Source organism: Festucalex cinctus, chromosome 10 (genome assembly GCF_051991245.1).
Source record: "Festucalex cinctus isolate MCC-2025b chromosome 10, RoL_Fcin_1.0, whole genome shotgun sequence".
NCBI lineage: Eukaryota > Metazoa > Chordata > Actinopteri > Syngnathiformes > Syngnathidae > Festucalex > Festucalex cinctus.
In genome coordinates this window covers 29697425-29715228 of record NC_135420.1, presented here as the reverse complement: position 1 = coordinate 29715228, position 17804 = coordinate 29697425, and the positions used below count along the sequence as shown (strand labels likewise).

At 47.4% G+C, this 17804-nt stretch overlaps 3 protein-coding genes across 4 annotated transcripts; 1 reads left to right on the top strand and 2 right to left on the bottom strand.

Moving 5' to 3' along the window:
- Window positions 1-1434: 1434 nt before the first annotated feature.
- Window positions 1435-6509, bottom strand: LOC144026819 (uncharacterized). Its single transcript, XM_077533838.1, has 5 exons — window positions 5821-6509; window positions 3829-3925; window positions 3617-3770; window positions 1997-2144; window positions 1435-1925 (listed from the first exon to the last, which is right to left on the bottom strand). Exons 1-4 carry the CDS (start codon window positions 6160-6162, stop codon window positions 1997-1999), a joined length of 741 nt encoding a protein of 246 aa, XP_077389964.1. The 5' UTR covers window positions 6163-6509; the 3' UTR covers window positions 1435-1925.
- Window positions 6510-8388: 1879 nt separating this feature from the next.
- On the bottom strand, window positions 8389-15782 carry LOC144026818 (calcium/calmodulin-dependent protein kinase type IV). 2 transcript variants are annotated; one of them, XM_077533835.1, is made up of 11 exons: window positions 15241-15781; window positions 13602-13680; window positions 13453-13515; window positions 13310-13392; window positions 13175-13247; window positions 10677-10767; window positions 10531-10605; window positions 10382-10457; window positions 10187-10313; window positions 9826-9978; window positions 8389-9765 (listed from the first exon to the last, which is right to left on the bottom strand). In XM_077533835.1, exons 1-11 carry the CDS (start codon window positions 15354-15356, stop codon window positions 9301-9303), a joined length of 1401 nt encoding a protein of 466 aa, XP_077389961.1. In that variant the 5' UTR covers window positions 15357-15781; the 3' UTR covers window positions 8389-9300. The 2 variants fall into 2 exon arrangements, with proteins under 2 accessions (XP_077389961.1, XP_077389962.1); XM_077533836.1 differs by having other exon boundaries at window positions 9489-9765; window positions 9826-10045; window positions 15241-15782.
- On the top strand, window positions 8444-17712 carry fam174c (family with sequence similarity 174 member C). The gene is made up of 4 exons (XM_077533839.1): window positions 8444-8635; window positions 13657-16504; window positions 16793-16924; window positions 17265-17712. Exons 2-4 carry the CDS (start codon window positions 15990-15992, stop codon window positions 17266-17268), a joined length of 651 nt encoding a protein of 216 aa, XP_077389965.1. The 5' UTR covers window positions 8444-8635; window positions 13657-15989; the 3' UTR covers window positions 17269-17712.
- Window positions 17713-17804: the final 92 nt, after the last annotated feature.

The following is a 17804-nucleotide window of genomic DNA, read 5'->3' as shown; positions in this document are numbered from 1 at the left end:
TTATGATGCACAGGTATAACTTTTTGTTGTTTGACATTTTTATTTTTTTAGTGTCACCTACGTTTTTAAATGTTTGATTGTAAGTACTTTAGTTTTTTTTTAACAATTATTTTCTACGGCTCCTGCTGTCCTTTTTCGATGGATTATTTTATATAGGCGGCCTTTTCGTTTAGTTTGCCTTACCGTCGACCTGTCAACTAGCTGGACTGGCAGGACTGTGAAGGGTGGGCTAACTTTTTTTTTTTGCTGTTTGCTATTGTTTTTGTTTTTTTGTTTTCCTTTCGGTTCATATCTTTTAAAACAGGCGTCTTGTGTATATGTGGAGACATTTTGGCAGCAAATCATGTGGACTGGTTAGAGGAGAGATTTGGCCTCAGTCACTGCTCTGTTTTAAAGCCAACTTGAAACTCGAGCAAGTTTTAGCCAACATGCTAGTTTGGGGCAACTTGTCTCAGTCATTTTGGGGTTTGTTGTCACATATATATATATATATATATATATATATATATATATATATATATATAAAATGGCACCTCTGGCAACTTTGTTTTCGTATGCCAGAATTGTTCTTCAGATGATGAGTTGGAAGAGTGGGCAAATGAGTTTGCCAGCAAGTTGATGATGATGATGGCGACTCAGCAGGTTTATTCACAGTGAGCCACTTTCAATGCACACTTGTTGGATTGCATATCATAATTGTCTGACCAATTATTCTCCCATTTTCTTTTGTAGCTTCTACACTCTCTGACCAAATCAGTCATCTCCCACAACATCCTCATCATCATCCTCAGCAGCAGCAGCAGTAGCAGTAATCTTTTCACACATCTCAAAAGGAGCCATTCAGCACACCTCAACAGGTAAAAACCATAGACTTCTTTTACTTTGCACTTCGCTCTACTGTTGAAACGCCATCGTCATTGTAAAGCATCTTTCAAAATAACATCGGATTTATTATGATTATAATTAAGCTGAGAAAATGAACTTTTTCTTGTGAAAACATTCCAAGCAGAAGAGAAACCAGAAAACAACACTAGAATATGTCATTCTGCAGAATTTGTCCACTTTTAGCAGAGGTGCAACAATCCACGTATCGATCAACAACCATATGGATTCTCCAACGAATGGACAAGAAATTGTGAGAAGTGATTCATGTTGTCCAAATGGTGAAAATGTTCCGGCTGTCGACCGTCAATCCGCCTTTGGCGTCGTCGCTCTGCTCTCTGATCATCAAAAGACGACTTTGGAAAACAATCAGCAACGTTTGCTGACCTCACAAAACCAGGAAGTGAATCCAATTCAATTTCAAAAATGCATCCGATTCTTTCATCACCTGTAACATAATCAACAGATGAATCACTTCTACAAACAATTGTCAGCTGCGCTGGTGGTGGCCACGCCCCTTTGGCTGCCATCCAATCAGGAGAGGAAAAGGTGTGACAGATGCATCATCTTTATTTTCATGTCATTCGGCAGCCCCAGTGCATGATGGGAGAGCAAAAAGTTCTCTTACAGAATAATCAATCAAGCAGAAAAAACGTCATCAAGCTAGAAAGAAAACGACACACTTTGAGTCGCACAAGTTAGTGTTTTTGTAATACGCAACATAGCCACTAGAGGCAGCATATGACACCTAGTGGCCATTTGATGGCAAAGCGACATCAGATCAACTTTTAGTCTGGCGTCAATTTTCCGCTCTCGAGTTGTCATTTGGCGTCAAGTCAGCGCAAACTTCACATTGGCGATTGATCGGCCAATTGATCCAACCTGGAAAAATCCGCGCCTTTTGGTTAATAAGTGGCGACCTCTGGTGGCAACAACCTGTCTGCAGCTTATTAAACGTGTGAGTGCGTGTTACGTGCGTGCGCGTCCTTTTTTTGTACAGCAATCGTGTGGTCCCTCCTGGCTCCGCCCCTTCTTCTCTGCCTCTGCGCACACACATGCCACTTTATTAGGGACAGGTCACAGGTCAGGCAGACGCGCGTGTGACGTCACTCACTCAGCTGACGAGCAGGCGGGCGCACAACGTCAGCGCCAACATGGCGGGCGCCGCCGACAGCGTCCCCGACCGAGACCCGGGCGGTACCGAGTTCTGGTGCGTCTGTGGAGGGGGCGGGGCTTCCGATGCCGCCTCTTGACACTTCACGCTGCGACAGCGAGGAACCAAATGCGCAAACAAAATCGCACATTAAAAAAAAACAACACAAATACACACTGAAGATACAAAAACATTCCAATAACAAACAACCTAAATGCGCCAACAACCAAGATGGACGCTCACACGCCTTGTGATTGTTTTTGTTTTGAGTTTCTAATTTTGGCTTGAAATGTTTGCGTGGAGGTGCAAAAAAGTTGTTGTGGAATGTTCCGTGAAGCCCTCGGTTCGCTCTTCGCAAGTTCGCAGGCCGCCATCTTGTTGTGACGTTTCCCCGGCAACATGTCACACGTGTAATGTTGGTGTTGGCCAGCAGAGGACGCCAAACCTTCAGCAGTCAACAAAAGCTTGACGTGACTGCAGAAAAAACGGACGTAGGAGATCGCCAGCCAAAAAATAATGGCTACATTTTTTGGAAGTAGATAGTCACTAGTGATTTTATATATATATATATATATATATATATATATGTGTGACAACCATATACAATGGAAGGTTGGAAATTAGCACAGTTGCTCACGTCGCATGAAAAAATATGAAAAATCTGAAAAGGGGAAGAAAAAAAAAATTGGATTGCAGTGTGGACTGTGAAATTCAAACGACATCATTTGACACGTCTCCCCAGTTTGAAAATTGCGACTGTCAGCTTGGTCTGAAGAGACGTTCCTTTCTTTTTGCCGCGTTGTTTCCAGTGATTTGTTTTTTATTTTTTTTTATTTTTTTTTTATAGTATGCAAGCAGGCTTATAGTTTTGGAATTTTTCATTTTAGTTAGTTTTGGGTTTTGTTTTTTTAATTGAGTTTAGTTTTCAGGGTAGTTCTGTTAGTTTTTATTAGTTTTAGTTATTGAATAAATGCTTAGTTTTTGTTTGGTTTTACTTAGTTTCAGTATTGGTTTGAGTTTATTATTATTATTTTTTTAAATGTTACTCATGTGCAATAAAAAAAAAGCCATCATGGGAGCGACGTCATCTTTTGGTGCTTTTCTATTGGCTGCTGCTCGATGACGTCACTTCTGTGTGACACTTTTAAAGGTCCTTATTCCACTTCATGTCAAAATAAATCAATTTCAAATCATCCCCAAAGTCTCATGCATTCAATTAAAGACAAAAACTAATGACATTTTTGCTATAATTATAGTTTTAGTTTTGTAACCATAAAAATGTAGATTCAGTTAGTTTTCCTTTATTTTATTTTGTTCACAAAATAGTTTTTGGAATTTTAGTTTTTTGTTAGTTTTAGTTGACTACAAAAAACCTTGCATGCAAGTCACAATTTGGCTATCGGAGCGGACTCGCATTAGCATGAGCGATGCTAACGGTTGGGCTTAATCAAACCTGCCACATTCTTACAGAAGACACAAGAAACATTTGAAGGGTTAGCATGCCAAGCTAGCGGAACTTATTGGCCGACGTCTCGGAAACAATCAAATCACGTCGGCTATCGGCGACGAGCGCAAACTCACAGCTGTTTGCGCACAAACTCCCGGTTGGCCTCGCAGGCCAGCGTCTGCGTGTGCGCGGCGGCGGCGTGGTTGTCGGCGGCAGCCTTCAGGCTGGAGCAGGCCGCCACAAGATGGCCGCTCTGAGTCAGGTTGTGCTCCAGCGCCTCCGCGTGGTCTGGACGCAAAACGGCACCGTTAGCGCGGCTCGGCGCGGACGCCGTCGGCCATCTTACCTTGTTGATGCCGCAGCTGATTGGTCAGGTTGAGCTGCGTCCGCTGCTGAAGCTCCGCCTCCGCCTGCAGCGCGCTGACGTTGGCCATTAGGACCGCCTACGCGCACACGCACATGCAGTCAACTTGAATAAATGAGCAGCTTGGAACATGCTAGCATGAGCTGGTGACGGGTAAACGTCAAATCTAAACAGTTGTCGCTTCTGACTTTCTTTGAAATTAATGTTTTCCGGACCGGCGCAGATGAGTTTGCTCGTGTTCAGTTGTTGTCGGAATCAGTCCGGGCTGGCGTTGAGTAAAAGCAGCTGTTGAAAATTTTTTCTATTTTTAGAAGGCGCCGGTAGTCTTGTTGCCATGACAACGGGATCCTTATCAAGCAAACAAACACCGAGACGTCATGTGCTCCCTCTGGCGCTAACGCTAGCTTAGCACGAGCGCAGCAGCAGCCTGCCAAGGCAAACTTTTTGCTGCTGCTGCTGCTGTTTTCATTGGTGAGAGGCCGCTAGTGGAAAAGGAAGGAAAGGGAGTCGCGGCAGGAAGGGTTGCGGGGGGGGGGGGCATGTCGGTACCCTCGGGTGGGTGAGTCATCGTGCGTGCATGTGGCACAAACACTCACTTCTTCCAAGCAACATGTTGAAGGATGGAAAAGTTGTGTCGCTCTTTAGTTTACTCACTCTGCTTGAGGAGGGAGTGAGCGAGCGAGGGGCCCGGTGGGCTCCACTTTGGACCTCCGCAGGATGTTAAAGTTGGCAGAAGTAGCAACAGTATGTCGACTAAATTGAGGCTTTCTGTAAAGTCACATTTTAGTTGATTAGAAGCGTGTGACCATGTTGTAGGTTTGTTTTTTCTCAAAAAGAGCGTCGTTGTCGTCGTCCCTCACAATATCCTCGCTCAATTTCCTACATGACAGACTTGTTTGTACGATATTCGACAAATCCGACGTCGGCCAAACGTGACCGTTTATCAACTTTTTTTCTCGTCATATTGCCCCGCCCTCTAAAAAAATGTCTTTCTACGTGGCCTTAATATGCCGTCGTCATTAAGGCTATTTGAAAATATGGATATAAATAAAGAGGACTTGACTTTGACCTTCAGTGCAGGCGCGAGACGTAATTCCCCTCCAGACCATCGGTGGCGGTAGTCGTTGAGGCAACCCGAAACCGATGCATATCGCTTCCTGTTCCTCCCACGTAAATGAAATCCTCCAACTTTTTTACGATCGTACGAAGATGAAGGCGGCAAAGGCACAAGCTAATGTTGCATTCGAGGACGGTCGCAAGTCGGATACATCCGAGTTAGTTTTTTTCCGAGTTCAAGGGTGGCGTTCCCGTACGCACTTCCTGGTTTGAACTCTGAAAATTCCCACTTCCGACCATCCTCGAATGCAGCATACGGAGAAACGGCAGCAAATGGGCAAAATAGTCCGGCGAGCATGCAAGGCAAAAGGTTGACCCCAACTTTTGTCCAGAACTGGAATTGCAGGACAACAATTTTTCCCTGAGCAGTTCCGTCCGTACCGTTGACCCGCGCTCGGCACTTGGTCTTCTCGCCACGTGTCCAATTTGCTGGGAAATTAGCGCTGACTTCCTGCTTTCGTCACCACCCCCAAACTCAAAATGTCGTCAAGTCACAATACATCTTGCCAGAGCAATGAAGCTTCTATTACTTGTGTGCTATATTTAAAAAAAAAAAAAAAGCATGGGAGCGACGTCATCTTTTGGTGCTTTTCTATTGGCTGCTGCCAGATGACGTCACGTGTGGTACACTTTCAAACATCCTTATTCGGGTTCATATCAAAAGAAATGGACTTGAAAAGGCTCATGCGTTACCAAAGACGAAAGCAAAGGAATTTCAGTGTTTGTTTTGAAGCATTTTCCTTATTTTGTCAGTAGTTTTGCTTTTTCGTTCTAGTTTGAGTTCACTAAAATAACGTTGGCACGCGCGCCAAAGTAGTTACTGCGAGCCGAAACGAAGCAATTCCTTCCGGTCGGTACCTCGCGCGCCCGGCAGTCGTCCAGGGTCCGGTTGGCGATCGCCAGCCGCCGCCGCAGCGCCTCCAGCGCGGCCTCTTGCCACTCGAGCCGCTCTCGAGCGCGCTCCAGCCGCCGTTGCAGCTCGTCCTTGTCTCGGGCCCACAGCGCCTCGGCGCCCGCCACCTTCTCGCGGCTCTCGCGCAGGTCCTGGCGGCAGCGGGCCGAGCTCTTCAGGTCCGGAGACGTGGACCACACCACGATGACCACCAGGGAGATGAGGGACCACAGGGCCAGCACCAGCAGCGCCGCCTTGGTGCCGCCGCCCATCTTGCCGGACTTGGACGCAGCCGCCGCGGCCGTCATGATTCGCGTGCGTGCGAGATCGAGACCAGCTCAGGCTGGAGACTCGATGCGGACCGCTTGACTCTCCTCCTCCTCCTCCTCCTCCTCCTCCTCTCGAACCGCACCCTTCCTCCTCCACCTTCTTTCCGTCCTGGCTTGTGTCCGGCCGCAGCGCACGTGCAAGACGGGGGAGGAACTTCTCAACAACGTGCGCGTGCGCGTCTACTTTCTTGGAATTTTTCATTCGAGCTCGTTTTTTCATTTCGTTTTGGAGTTTTGTTTTTAAATGGAGTTTGAATTTGTTTTGTTTTTTAATTAAATGCTTAGTTTCAGATTAGAGTTTGAGTTTTTGTATTAGTTAAAAAGTGTATTACGTGTGCGCAGTATAAAAAACAAAAACATCATGGGAGCGACGTCACGTGAAGGTGCTTTTCTATTGGCTGTTTTTAGCCGACGTCACCTCTGTGACACTTTCAAACGTCCTTATTCCGTAAATATATAATAATACTAATAAACATCCTTATTCCAGTTAATATGAAAAATAATATAAAAATCACATTTCAAATCATCCCCAAAGGCTCGTGAATTCAATTCATTACCAAAGACATTTATGCGTTAATTACAGTAAACATAAAATGTAGTTTCAGGTTTTTTTGGGGTTTTTTTCAAAAGCATTTTCGTTTTTATTTGATGTTGTTAACAAGATGTTTTTTTGTTTTTGTAAGTCAATTAAGGTGGGTGTGCACGCCCCTCAACCACTCCACCAATCAGGAGTCAGCCCACCTGCCAGTCAAAGTCTACACTAGTGTTCTGTTTAAGCCCCGCCCCAAATGAAAAGGCTACAAGCCACTCAATTATTTCAACTTGTGCGATGTTACCATTGATTTTAGGCTGAAATTCCAATATCGACCACAAGATGGCAGCATCTTATATTGCTTGCCATTGGGTCCTTGAAGGAAGAAGATGGCAAGTTTTCATCTCAGCTCTGTTTTTGGCTCAAGTTTAATCAAACGGCAACTTCTCGTCCATCCTGCTTTTTATGCCGCTGACAGAAAGCGATTTCACGACTCTTCAATCTATTTGCTCGCATGATCTCGGTTAGTTCGGTGGTGTGCAGAAAATGGGAATGACTTTCAAAGGCGGGCTTTCGATTTCAACTTCATTTCAAAGCGTCTCCCAATTGGCGTGCAGAAAAATTGCACATGTTTTCCTTCCTGGCATGATTGTGATGAATAAGCACGTCCTCGTTTTGTTTTATCCGAAGGACAAGATGGCCGCACGCATGAACGTCAAACGACTTTGACACTCGTGCATACAATTTGCAAGTGATGAGCGTAAGTGTGTCTGTTGGAAGTTTGACGAAACAACAAGCAGCTGCTGCCTGATGTGTGAAGCAGCTGACCTGCGCAAGGCGTGCAAATATTTGGCAGCACTTTGACGTTCCTGCCTTGAAGGCAGGACAGGAAAAATGAAGAAAGCTTCTTTTTTTGGGGGGGGGCCTTCCAAATGTTCCTTGTGACGGCTTTTTCCAGCGTTTGTGTTGTTGTGTGCTGCTGTTACCATGGTGACGATGCCACAACTCTTACTTTGTTGTGGATTTTCACATGACGGCTCAAAAAGGGGGCGGGTCAAAAGAAGCCTTTTGAAAAGCCAAAGAAGAAGCAGTCCAAGCCGCTGATGACAGATAATCGATGATGATCAATTCATCCATCTTGTCCTTCCATCCACTCCGAAAAAATGTCAGCAACGTGAATGACATCAGAGGTCAAAGGTGAGCCCTGAGTTTGGAGTGGCGCTGATGGCGCCCCCTGGCAGGCCGCAAGGCATCGTTGCGTTTCCCCTCCACTTGCATGACCTTTGACCTTTAAGGAAAGATTATTGATCAGCAGTCAACAATCATTGTCAGTTTGCCCTCTACTGGACTGTAAGAGAATGACATCATCAGGCAAACATTTTTCCAAGGTGGTCTTATTAGCATATGAACAGATCAAATTATATTTTATAATTATAATTATTTTGTCCAGCCCTATCCGCTTATCTTCACCAGGGTTGTAGGCATGCTGGAGCCTATCCCATTTTTTTTTTTTTAGAAATATTAAAATCATGAGCACAATCGTTCATTCATTTTCCAAATTTTATCATTAAATGTCAAAGAACAAGCACATAATATTAATGAATAAATAGCCGAAATCACAATTAAATTTGGATGAAGCGACGAGAGAAATAAACAGATCCATTTTACTCATCTCCAATATACGTACATTTATTTGGATGTTTTCCCGTTCAAACTGTGTTTTTGTTGTTGACGACAGAGCTGAGCGGGAGGCTGGCGCCCTCTGCTGGCGCCCTCTGCTGGCGCCCTCTGCTGGCTTATCAGGAAACTGATCCAGCGAGTGCGCGCGTCCGGATGACACATGCCACCCCCAAAACGAGGCCGAACTACAAACATGGCCGCCCAGTGTCACGCACATAAAAAAACAAGTCAACAATTGAGGTGAGGAAACTTTACTGAGGTCTGATGATGATGTCACTTCCTGTCTGCATCATGTGACTACATGACAAACACAAGACCACTATTTACACCGCCCACCCAAACACTATCTTGGCCGTGTTAGCATAGCTTAGCATCATGTTAAGCTAAGCTAAAACGATAACAAAGGTGGCACAGGAAGTGACGCACACCAACTTCCTCTGCGGTCGGAAAACCTCTCATTGCTTTTATTTTCATGCGTCAACACCAATGCAGCATTGCTTATACGTGGACTTCCTGTTTCCATCTTGTTGAAGCAGTCCTGTTACCTAGCAACAAACCAGGAAGTCTTGCCACAACTGGACAGGACGTCGATGCTAAGCTAAGCTAAGCTAACATGCGTGTGTTTTCAAGGTGAGGAAAACAAACTTGTCGTGAACGCGCTAATGCTAATACGCTAGCCATCCAAACAAGAAACTAGTCTTTCAAGCAGAAAAAAAAAACATCTTAAATATAAAAAACGTCACCTTAGCTTTACTTGAAAAAGAAAGTGTAAACAGATTGACAACATTTCAGACGTTAGCATATTAGCTAGCATGCTAGCTGCAGTTTTCATGCACATGTCCATTTGTAATCATTTGTCAATATTCACAAGCTAACAACATCTTGTTAGCGTCTCTGCGAGGAGCTCACTGGCCATGGGCGGTCTTAGCGGCAGGCTCCGCCCCCGCCGTGAAGCCGTTGCTGAGAGCGTCGGGGCTCGGGGGCCGGTCCCTGGCGGAGGCGGCGGAGGCGGCGGCGGCGGCGTGGCCCAGTGAGCAGCTCTTCTTGGGCGGCCTGGGCGGGGCCACCGCGGACCGGGCGTGCCGCTGGCCATCGGCCCGCAGCGGCGGCCTGATCGGGGCGGGCGCCGCCGCCGCCGCCGCCGCCGCCGCCTCGGGCTTGCGAGGAGGGGCGGGGCTACTTTCTTCCCTTTGCTTTCCCGAGGGCGCGGCCTCCTTGTCTTTGGGGGCGGGATCGGCGGCCTCAGGGGGCGGGTCCTGCTGCATGCTGCTCTGCCGCGACGTCCCCGAGGCGGGAATCTCGCAGCTGTCGGTGCGGCGGCGGGACGATTCGTGCATCCGACCGGTCGCCACCACCGCCTTCATGGCCGCCTGCCGCCGAATGGCATTCGTTCACGTCATCGATGATGTCACGCGGGCATTTTTGCTCACCTTCAGCTTGCGTCTGGCGTTGAACTCTTGCAGCTTCCTGTGCGCCGTGTCCATGTGCGAGAAGCGCGCCGCCTTGCCCAGCACCCACGGATGCTGCAGGGCCTGGCACACGCTCAGACGCTTGCCCGGGTCCAACACGATCAGCTTGCTCACCTGACGCACGCGCACGCGCACGCGCACGCGGGTCACTCGCTTCGCACTCGTGGAATGTTAGCATCGGCTTGGTGATGGACGGATGTGCAAATGGATGGATGGATGGACAGACAGATGGACAACTGGATGAATGGACGGATGGATGAACAGACCGGATGGATGACTAGACAGATGATTGGACGGATGACTGGACGAGCGGCCCACCGACCAGGTCCTTGGCGTTGTCGGAGACGTCGTCCCACCACGGCGAGACGAACTCGTAGTCGCAGTTGAGGATGCGCGTGTACATGTACTGATCCCCGCGCGCGTCGAAGAAGGGTTCGAACCCGCACAGCCTGCCGGCGAGCCACCCGCAAACGTCAGCGTCGGATGGCGTGGCGTCATGTTACGCGTGTCAACTCACAGGATGTAGAGGATGACGCCCACCGACCACATGTCCACTTGCGGCCCGTACGCGTTTCCGCGAAGGATCTCGGGAGCTTGAAAAGACGAGCAAAAGTTGAAGGAGCGAGCGGCAGTCACGTTCCGTCCGCGTCCGCGTCGGGAACTCACCGCAGTATCCGGGCGTGCCGCACACCGTCTTCATGGTCACCTGATCGCCGATGATTTTGGAAAGACCGAAGTCGGCTGCAAGGCAACGCACGCCGTTGACGGACGGACGGACGGTCGTCACGGCGACGGCAAACGGCCTCACTCACCGATCTTGAGCGGCGCGTCGAGCGACAGGTCGGCGTACAGCAAATTCTCCGGCTTCAGATCCCGATGCACCACGCCGTTCTCGTGCAGATACTGACGCAAAAGCGTTCCGGAGGGACACGTTGGAAAAAATTTCAAAACAAAACAAATATTGAAAACGCTTTCAAAATGTTGTTTGAATTTGAATTTCATTTGAAATGTTTTCACATTTCGTATTATCCTTCGCAAAAGTCGCTCCAATTGTCATCTGGGAATTGTACTTGACAAATACTTCATAAATATTCACACACAAAAAAAAACACTAAAAAAATAACTATAAATAAATAAATACAAAAAAGAATACTTGACTCATTGAGCCATTTTCAGCAGTCAAAAGTTCAGATTTTGTCTAGAATTCATGTGCTAACTTCATCATTTGTCATATTCAATTAATAACACACAAGCTGACTTGATGTAAGCCACGCGGGCTTTTGCCAGGCGGCACTGAAGGCAAGTGACGCTTCCACCCTTAAGAAGACATTTTGTTTTGTTTTTTCCATATATTATCCACTCACTCACACACAAGGCTTACTTACTTCTTGGAAGCCAGGCGGAGAAGCGAACAAGGCAGGTGACGCTTCCACTCTTAAGAAGACATTTTGCAACTTGCTCCAGACTCAAAATGACATCACAAAGGCAGCCAAAGGTAACCAATCACAGCTTTCTAGGTTTGGTCATATGACATTCTCACAAGCTGAGCTGTGATTGGTTACCTGCGCCCTTGTGATGTCATTTGCAGTTGAGAGCCAGTTGCAAAATGTCTTCCTAAAGGTACGTGAAAAATCATGAAAACATCACATCTATTATAGGCAAAATATTCATGTTTGACTGCCAAAAATGGTTAAATAAGTCAAGTATCCCTTTAAAACAGAATAATTTCAAAAAAGGAATCAGCTGCTCGAAAAACAACAAAAATGAAAAGTGAATTTGAAAAACTCAATTGAAAATATTGAAACGCGCACGCGTGAAATGACCCAGTTAGCGACGTGATGCTAATGCTAGCAAGCCACCCAATCGGAAGAGGACATTTGATGTCGTCCTGAGATGATACGAGCGAATGGTGCAACACGCACGCACGCACGCACACACGGGCCGAGACGGGATCGAGGTCGTGCGTGCGTTTGTGATGTTAATCCCGCGTGATGTTAATCTGCTGAGCAGCTGCACGTTACGTAACCGCGCTGGCTGCGACAACCCACCACACACGACCAAGAAGAAGAAGGAGTGTCAATAATCGCTCCGTCCGATAATCGGTCCAGCGCCGACACACGCGAGGATGAAAATTGTCGAAGCGCGTCGCCATGACGAAGACGACGACTAAACAAAACGCAAGCCGCCATCTTTGTGCCATTTGGCAGAAAAATACGCAACGCGCTTCAAAATCCTCCAGACAAAATCCAATAAGCAAAAAAACAAACAAAAAACCCATTCCAAGACTGACTAACATTGAACGGTGTGAAAGGGACGGCCCGCGGGCCACAAACGGATCCCATCCGGCCCGCGGGCCACAAACGGATTCCATCCGGCCCGCGGGCCACAAACGGATCCCATCCGGTCCGCGGGCCACAAACGGATTCCATCCGGCCCGCGGGCCACAAACGGATCCCATCCGGCCCGTTGGCAATCCCAGTTGTTGTTGCTAATTGTGGCCACTGGGGGGCGCACTGACAACCACGTCGACTGTCAGGCTGCTCCTGCCTGATGTTGGTTCTTATTATCAGCATGTCAATACATCAATAATAATATTGACAAATTCTGTTGCTAAGCTTGTTATTGAAGCCGGCAAAAGGATGTCCAAACATCACGATACGATATTATCATCATATGAAGGTCATGATACGATAATTAGCAGAATATTGGCAAGACAAAAAAGGTCACAATATCGTCAAAATAAAACAACTCATGCTATATGAAAAATAGGATGAAAATATAAATATATAAAAAAGTATAGAAATATAAAATATTGAGGCACTTACTTGTTAACAAGCATATTATTTATTTATTTATTACTTTATTACTTCATCTGACCATAAGCGTGGATTTGAAACATAGAAGGGCCAAAAGGTGCCTTGTGGAAATTAAACGACATGAAAAAAACTAGCCACCAGAGGATGCTAGAACTGCACAAATGCAAATCAAGCCGACTTATTTTATTTTTTTTGAACAGATGTGCTGCTTTTAATATTGTGACATGACGACGATATATAGTGGCGATATTACGATATCGTTCCATCCCGAGTAGAAACAGGAAGTTGATAGTACTTCCTGTTTCTTTTTACACACGCGATCACGTAAGCGTGAACTCGTCAACGATTTCGATGTTGGTTATTGTGATTCTTTATCAATTTTTGGGGGTTCAATTCTGTTGTTTTGTTTATTTATTTTCAGAATTTTTTGGAACGATGTTTTGTGAAGAAGAAAAACAAACCAAGCGATTGCTATGACGACGGACGCGTCCTACCGCCACGGCCTCCAGGATCTGTTTGATGACGTGGGCGGCGTCCCTCTCGCTGTAGTATCCGCGCTCCACGATCCTGAAAAGGTGAAGGTGGCGTCAGGTGGCAGGTGGCAGGTGAAAGGTCACGATGGCGCGCACCTGTCAAAGAGCTCGCCTCCCGTCACCAGCTCCAAAATGAGAGCGATGTCCGTGTCCGTTTCGAAGATCTCCTTCAGCTGGATCTGGGGAGCAAAGCGCCGGTCGGTCGGATGTCGCGTCGGTCGAGAGGCCGTCGCACTTACGATGTTGGGATGGGAAAGTCGCAGCAGGACGCCGATCTCCGTGCGGACGATCTTCTTGTCGATCTGCGGCTCGGGAAAAAGCAAAACGCAAACGTCACGCCGGTGAGCCGGCCGGGTGATGACATCATCGACGTGAGACCGCTACTGACCGTCTTCTTCAGAACTTTGGCGGCGTACGACTTCTTCTTGTCCTTTTCTTCGCAGCGATACACGACGGATGTCGCGCCTCTGAAAACACAAAACGCGTCCTGCTAGCGCCTGCCAACGCGCTCGTGCGTCTGCATTTATGGCGAGCCAGATGGAGGGAACGGATCACGTCCGTGCCGGTCTCCATGGCAACAGTACACCTGCTAACGGGCTAGCGACAGCACGCTAACACATTGGTGAGTTTGTCACACTCGCTAAGCTGTACATCTGATTGGATAGCCGATCAAGCCGTTGAAGTCGCAGGGCGGCCATCTTGCTCCTCCCACCTCACCGGCAGACTGCCGGATCAACGATACATCCAGATGAGACAAATCCAGCTCGTAGGCAGGCACAATACTATTTTGGAGCACATAAAACTAACTAGTGGACAGCATGTGCTGCTTTGAAAAAAGCACCTTTTTCTTTCATTAGATTTGGAAGAGGCGTCTTTTGTTGAATTACACTGAGAATTCTAATTCATTTAAAAAAAAAACACACAACAAGTTTGTTCCTGTACTAAACATCATGAAGAAATAATAGCATTTCTACATGTATTTAAGGCAAGTTGGAAAGTGTCTCAAGTCCTCGTTTATCCATCCATCCATTTTCTTGACCGCTTATTCATCACAAGGGGTTGCTGGCGCCCATCTCAGCTGGCTCTGGGCAGTAGGCGGGGGACACCCTGGACCGGTCGCCAGCCAATCGCAGGGCACACAGACACCAGCAACCATCGAGCGACAATTGGGAGCAGCCAATGAACCTGCCACGCATGTCTTTGGAATGTGGGAGGAGCCCGGAGTACCCGGAGAAGACCCACGCGGGCAAGGGGAGAACATGCAAACTCCACCCAGGAAGGCCAGAGGAACCCGGACTCGAACCGGAGTCCTCAGAACTGGGAGGCGGACGTGTTCCCCTTGTTTATGTTTCATAAATTGAAATCACCATCAATCATGCTGTTTCGACGAGTATGCTGTCTCAAATGTTCTCCGTTTTGTATCCTGCAAATGTATAGCACGGTATGGCGGGAAACAATTCTTGGGAGGAGCAATATGGCGGCCTCGCCACCTCAAAAGTCGGCCTATCACTGATGCTAACACATGAGTCAGTTTGCCACTGGCTGACGTCACATTTTTGTTTTTGCGTCATCAAAAGCAAAAAAAAAGGGAAAAGTGTTGACTACATTACCCATGATGCTCGAATGTTTCATCCAGGTGGACGCCTGGCTATGTCGTCACGACAACAATATGACATCACTTTTTCCTCCATGTTTGTTGATCTCAACTTTAACGATCATGAATCAATACGTGAAATAAGCGTCAATAATAATAATGATGATGCTCATGAAACGTATTTTGTTGTTGACACGTTCAACAAACAGCAGATTAGCATGTTGTTAGCATGTAGCTTGTTGCGTTTGTGAAGTGTGTTGCATTATGGTTGTGTTGTTGTCGTCGTCGTGTTCTGACGCGAAGGTGTCGCTCGCCCTCGCAAGTTTGCCCTCATGGGAAGTCGGAGCTTGTCGGAACATCCGCCCGCCATTCCGAACAACGTCTATATTTATTTTCTGCGCGCGCGTCCGTCCGTCCGTCCGTCCTGACCCACCTGCCCAATTCGGAGCCGAGCGTGTAGAACTCCTCCACCGTCCCGTCCCTGCGCGAGCCGTCCACCCAGAAGTCCGCCGCCGGCACCGCCTCCGAACCGGGCCGGGACGTCGGCATCTTGACGCTGCGTCTGCGGGGCTGGTTCCGATCACGCGCGCCCTCCCGAGTCCAGATGGAGCAGAACCGGATTACAGGAGTGGGGGGGGGGGTCTTTTAATCCCGCCTCCCGCTCCGTTTAAGACCCAAAACGCACAAGCCACACGGACCAATTCTCTTTTTTTTTCTTTTTCTTCTTCTTCTTTTTTTTTTTTTTTTACTCCAAAACGGTACCAGAACCCGGAACCCACTCAGCATCCATCGGGCCTACAAGCGCACGAACGCTGCCATGATCGGAGCAGCCGATCTGGACCGAGCCCGACCAAGATCCCGTTTGAGACGGGGAAATCCGGAAACAAGCGTCGATGGTCCAAACGGTTCTGATGGCTTGTGACGTGCAGCGATGTGTTGTGATCTGCGGCGGCGGGCGGCTGTAATCTCTTGGCCCCGCCCCCGACAGCGCTCGGGCCAATCCCAGTCTCACCATTGGACGCTCGAGCTGTCACTCACGCGCCGCATCTTCAAGACTTCATTTCGTTCCACACACACACACACACACACCTCAAGTTGAAATTATTTGACTCTTCACAACTAATGACATTTTTTTGTATTGTTTTCACGCTTTATTAAAATTCCTAACGTAAGAATGATTTGATGACGCTGGAGTCGCTGTGCTGCCGCAAATGGCCACTTGAGGGCGCGCCATTCAAATGCAGCCGACGTCAGGACGTGATGTCGTCACGCGTGGCGTCACTCCACTTCCTGGTCGGCGTGTACTTTGTCAACAAAGCAGACAGGCGAGGCGTGTTGCGAAGAAGGCTTCAGTTTTCCTCTCCAACTTCTTCTTCCACGACGTTCATTTGCTTTCGGTCGCTTCCAATGGCGGCACCCGCGCGCCCGGCGCTCGTTGGTCCCCTGCTGCTTTTGCTTCTTCCCGTCTGCCAGACGCTCGCGGCTCCGGGGGCGGCGCCGCAAACCACCGCCGAGATTTCGAGCAACAGTAGCAGCGCAGCAGCCGGAAGTGGGGCGGCCGGAGCCGGAAGTGCGGGAAGAGAAGGCAAGACGCTGAGCGGCTTCAAAATGGACTCGTTGATGGTGCAGCGAGCCTTCTACGTGCTCGTCGCCATCACCGCCGTCGGCCTACTTTACTTCCTCATCAGGGCCGTGCGGTGAGTAGAGATCGATACAAGTGTCGACATTATCGATACTAAGTCAGTGTCGGTACCGCATCGATACCGGCATGAAATATCCATCTCGTCGTTTAGTTTCAGTTTGGCTCTTTTATTGCCCTGCTGCGGTTTGGTCAAACAGATAACGGGCATGTCTTACTAGCTCATCTTTGTAGTAGATTGCATAAACACATGCAGTATTGTATTTGAGAAATATTTCTTTGCTAGGTTTTATTTTTGTTGTCGCATCATCGTCTTTAACATCTTGTTTTGTTGCTTTTTATTTAGCGTGAAGAAGGCAGCCCCGAGGAAGAAGTACGGCCTGCTGGCTCACTCGGACGACTCGATGGAGCTGACGGCGGCGACGGCAAGCGATGAGGATGACGACAACACGTTGTACGAAGCTCGAGCCCTCCGCAGGTCAGAGGTCGCACCGTGACACGGTCGCGCTGACCTTTCACCTCAAAGATTTTTCTTTTTTTCAATGACACCAAAACAATTGCAAACTCTCGATGGGAGATAACGTTTGTGTTCCAAACAAAAAGATTTCCACAAGCCGGTTCTATTCAATCTTCCATTTGAAAACATGATTTGAAATCTCTTCACGTGGCATCTGATTGTCCGTCCATATTTAAGATTGTCAAGGAAGCAAAATGTGACTGCAATTCAATTTTAAAGCAAACAAATGGTTCTTTTCTATTTGCCATTTGCATTTGTGAATGTGCTATTTACCCATCATAATTATTCTCCACGTGTGCAGATGAGTGGGTTGTGGAAGATCGACAGCCAGCGACCAATCACCTCTGCAGGAAAGACCAAAGAAGACTTTTTGCTTGTTTCTTTTGTATTTTCCTCTTTTATTTTTTTTAAACATTTATTTGACTTTTATATATATATATAAATGCTTTCATTTTTTTTAATTTTTTTTTAATATTTCATTATACACGGATATTTTTTCTTCTTTTCCGAAAGAGGAGGCGGAGCCAGCTGACTGTCAGCACGTTTGGTCATCCTGGTGCTGAGCATCATGGGTAGTGTGGACTATTTGTTTCATTTTTGGGGGGGATTGATTAATTGATTGATTGGTGTGGGGGATCACGGTGGTGGGTGTCATGCTGATGTTTTGGCCAACAGGTGTCAATTGGACCAAAACATCGGCTCCCCACCCAAATTCAAATTAAAATGGTGACTTTTGTATTATGAAACCATCTTTTTGTCTGCACCATCATTTGCATGTTGATCTACAGATATCATGTTATCAATATGTCATTTTGACTTGACTTGATTTAAAATTTTTGAC

Bases quoted from the DNA above. Each gene is read 5' to 3' on its own strand.
- LOC144026819 (XM_077533838.1), bottom strand. From the start codon at position 6,162: ATGACGGCCGCGGCGGCTGCGTCCAAGTCCGGCAAGATGGGCGGCGGC. The intron at 3,771-3,828 runs GTAAGATGGCCG...TTTTGCGTCCAG, and splicing joins TCAGCTGCGGCATCAACAAG to ACCACGCGGAGGCGCTGGAG. The intron at 2,145-3,616 runs GTGAGTTTGCGC...TCGCTGTCGCAG, and splicing joins GAGTTTGTGCGCAAACAGCT to CGTGAAGTGTCAAGAGGCGG.
- LOC144026818 (XM_077533835.1), bottom strand. From the start codon at position 15,356: ATGCCGACGTCCCGGCCCGGTTCGGAGGCGGTGCCGGCGGCGGACTTC. The intron at 10,768-13,174 runs GTAGGACGCGTC...CTTTTGCGTCAG, and splicing joins AGATCCTGGAGGCCGTGGCG to TATCTGCACGAGAACGGCGT. The intron at 10,314-10,381 runs GTGAGTTGACAC...GCTCGCCGGCAG, and splicing joins GGCGTCATCCTCTACATCCT to GCTGTGCGGGTTCGAACCCT.
- fam174c (XM_077533839.1), top strand. From the start codon at position 15,990: ATGACGCTGGAGTCGCTGTGCTGCCGCAAATGGCCACTTGAGGGCGCG. The intron at 16,505-16,792 runs GTGAGTAGAGAT...CTTTTTATTTAG, and splicing joins TTCCTCATCAGGGCCGTGCG to CGTGAAGAAGGCAGCCCCGA.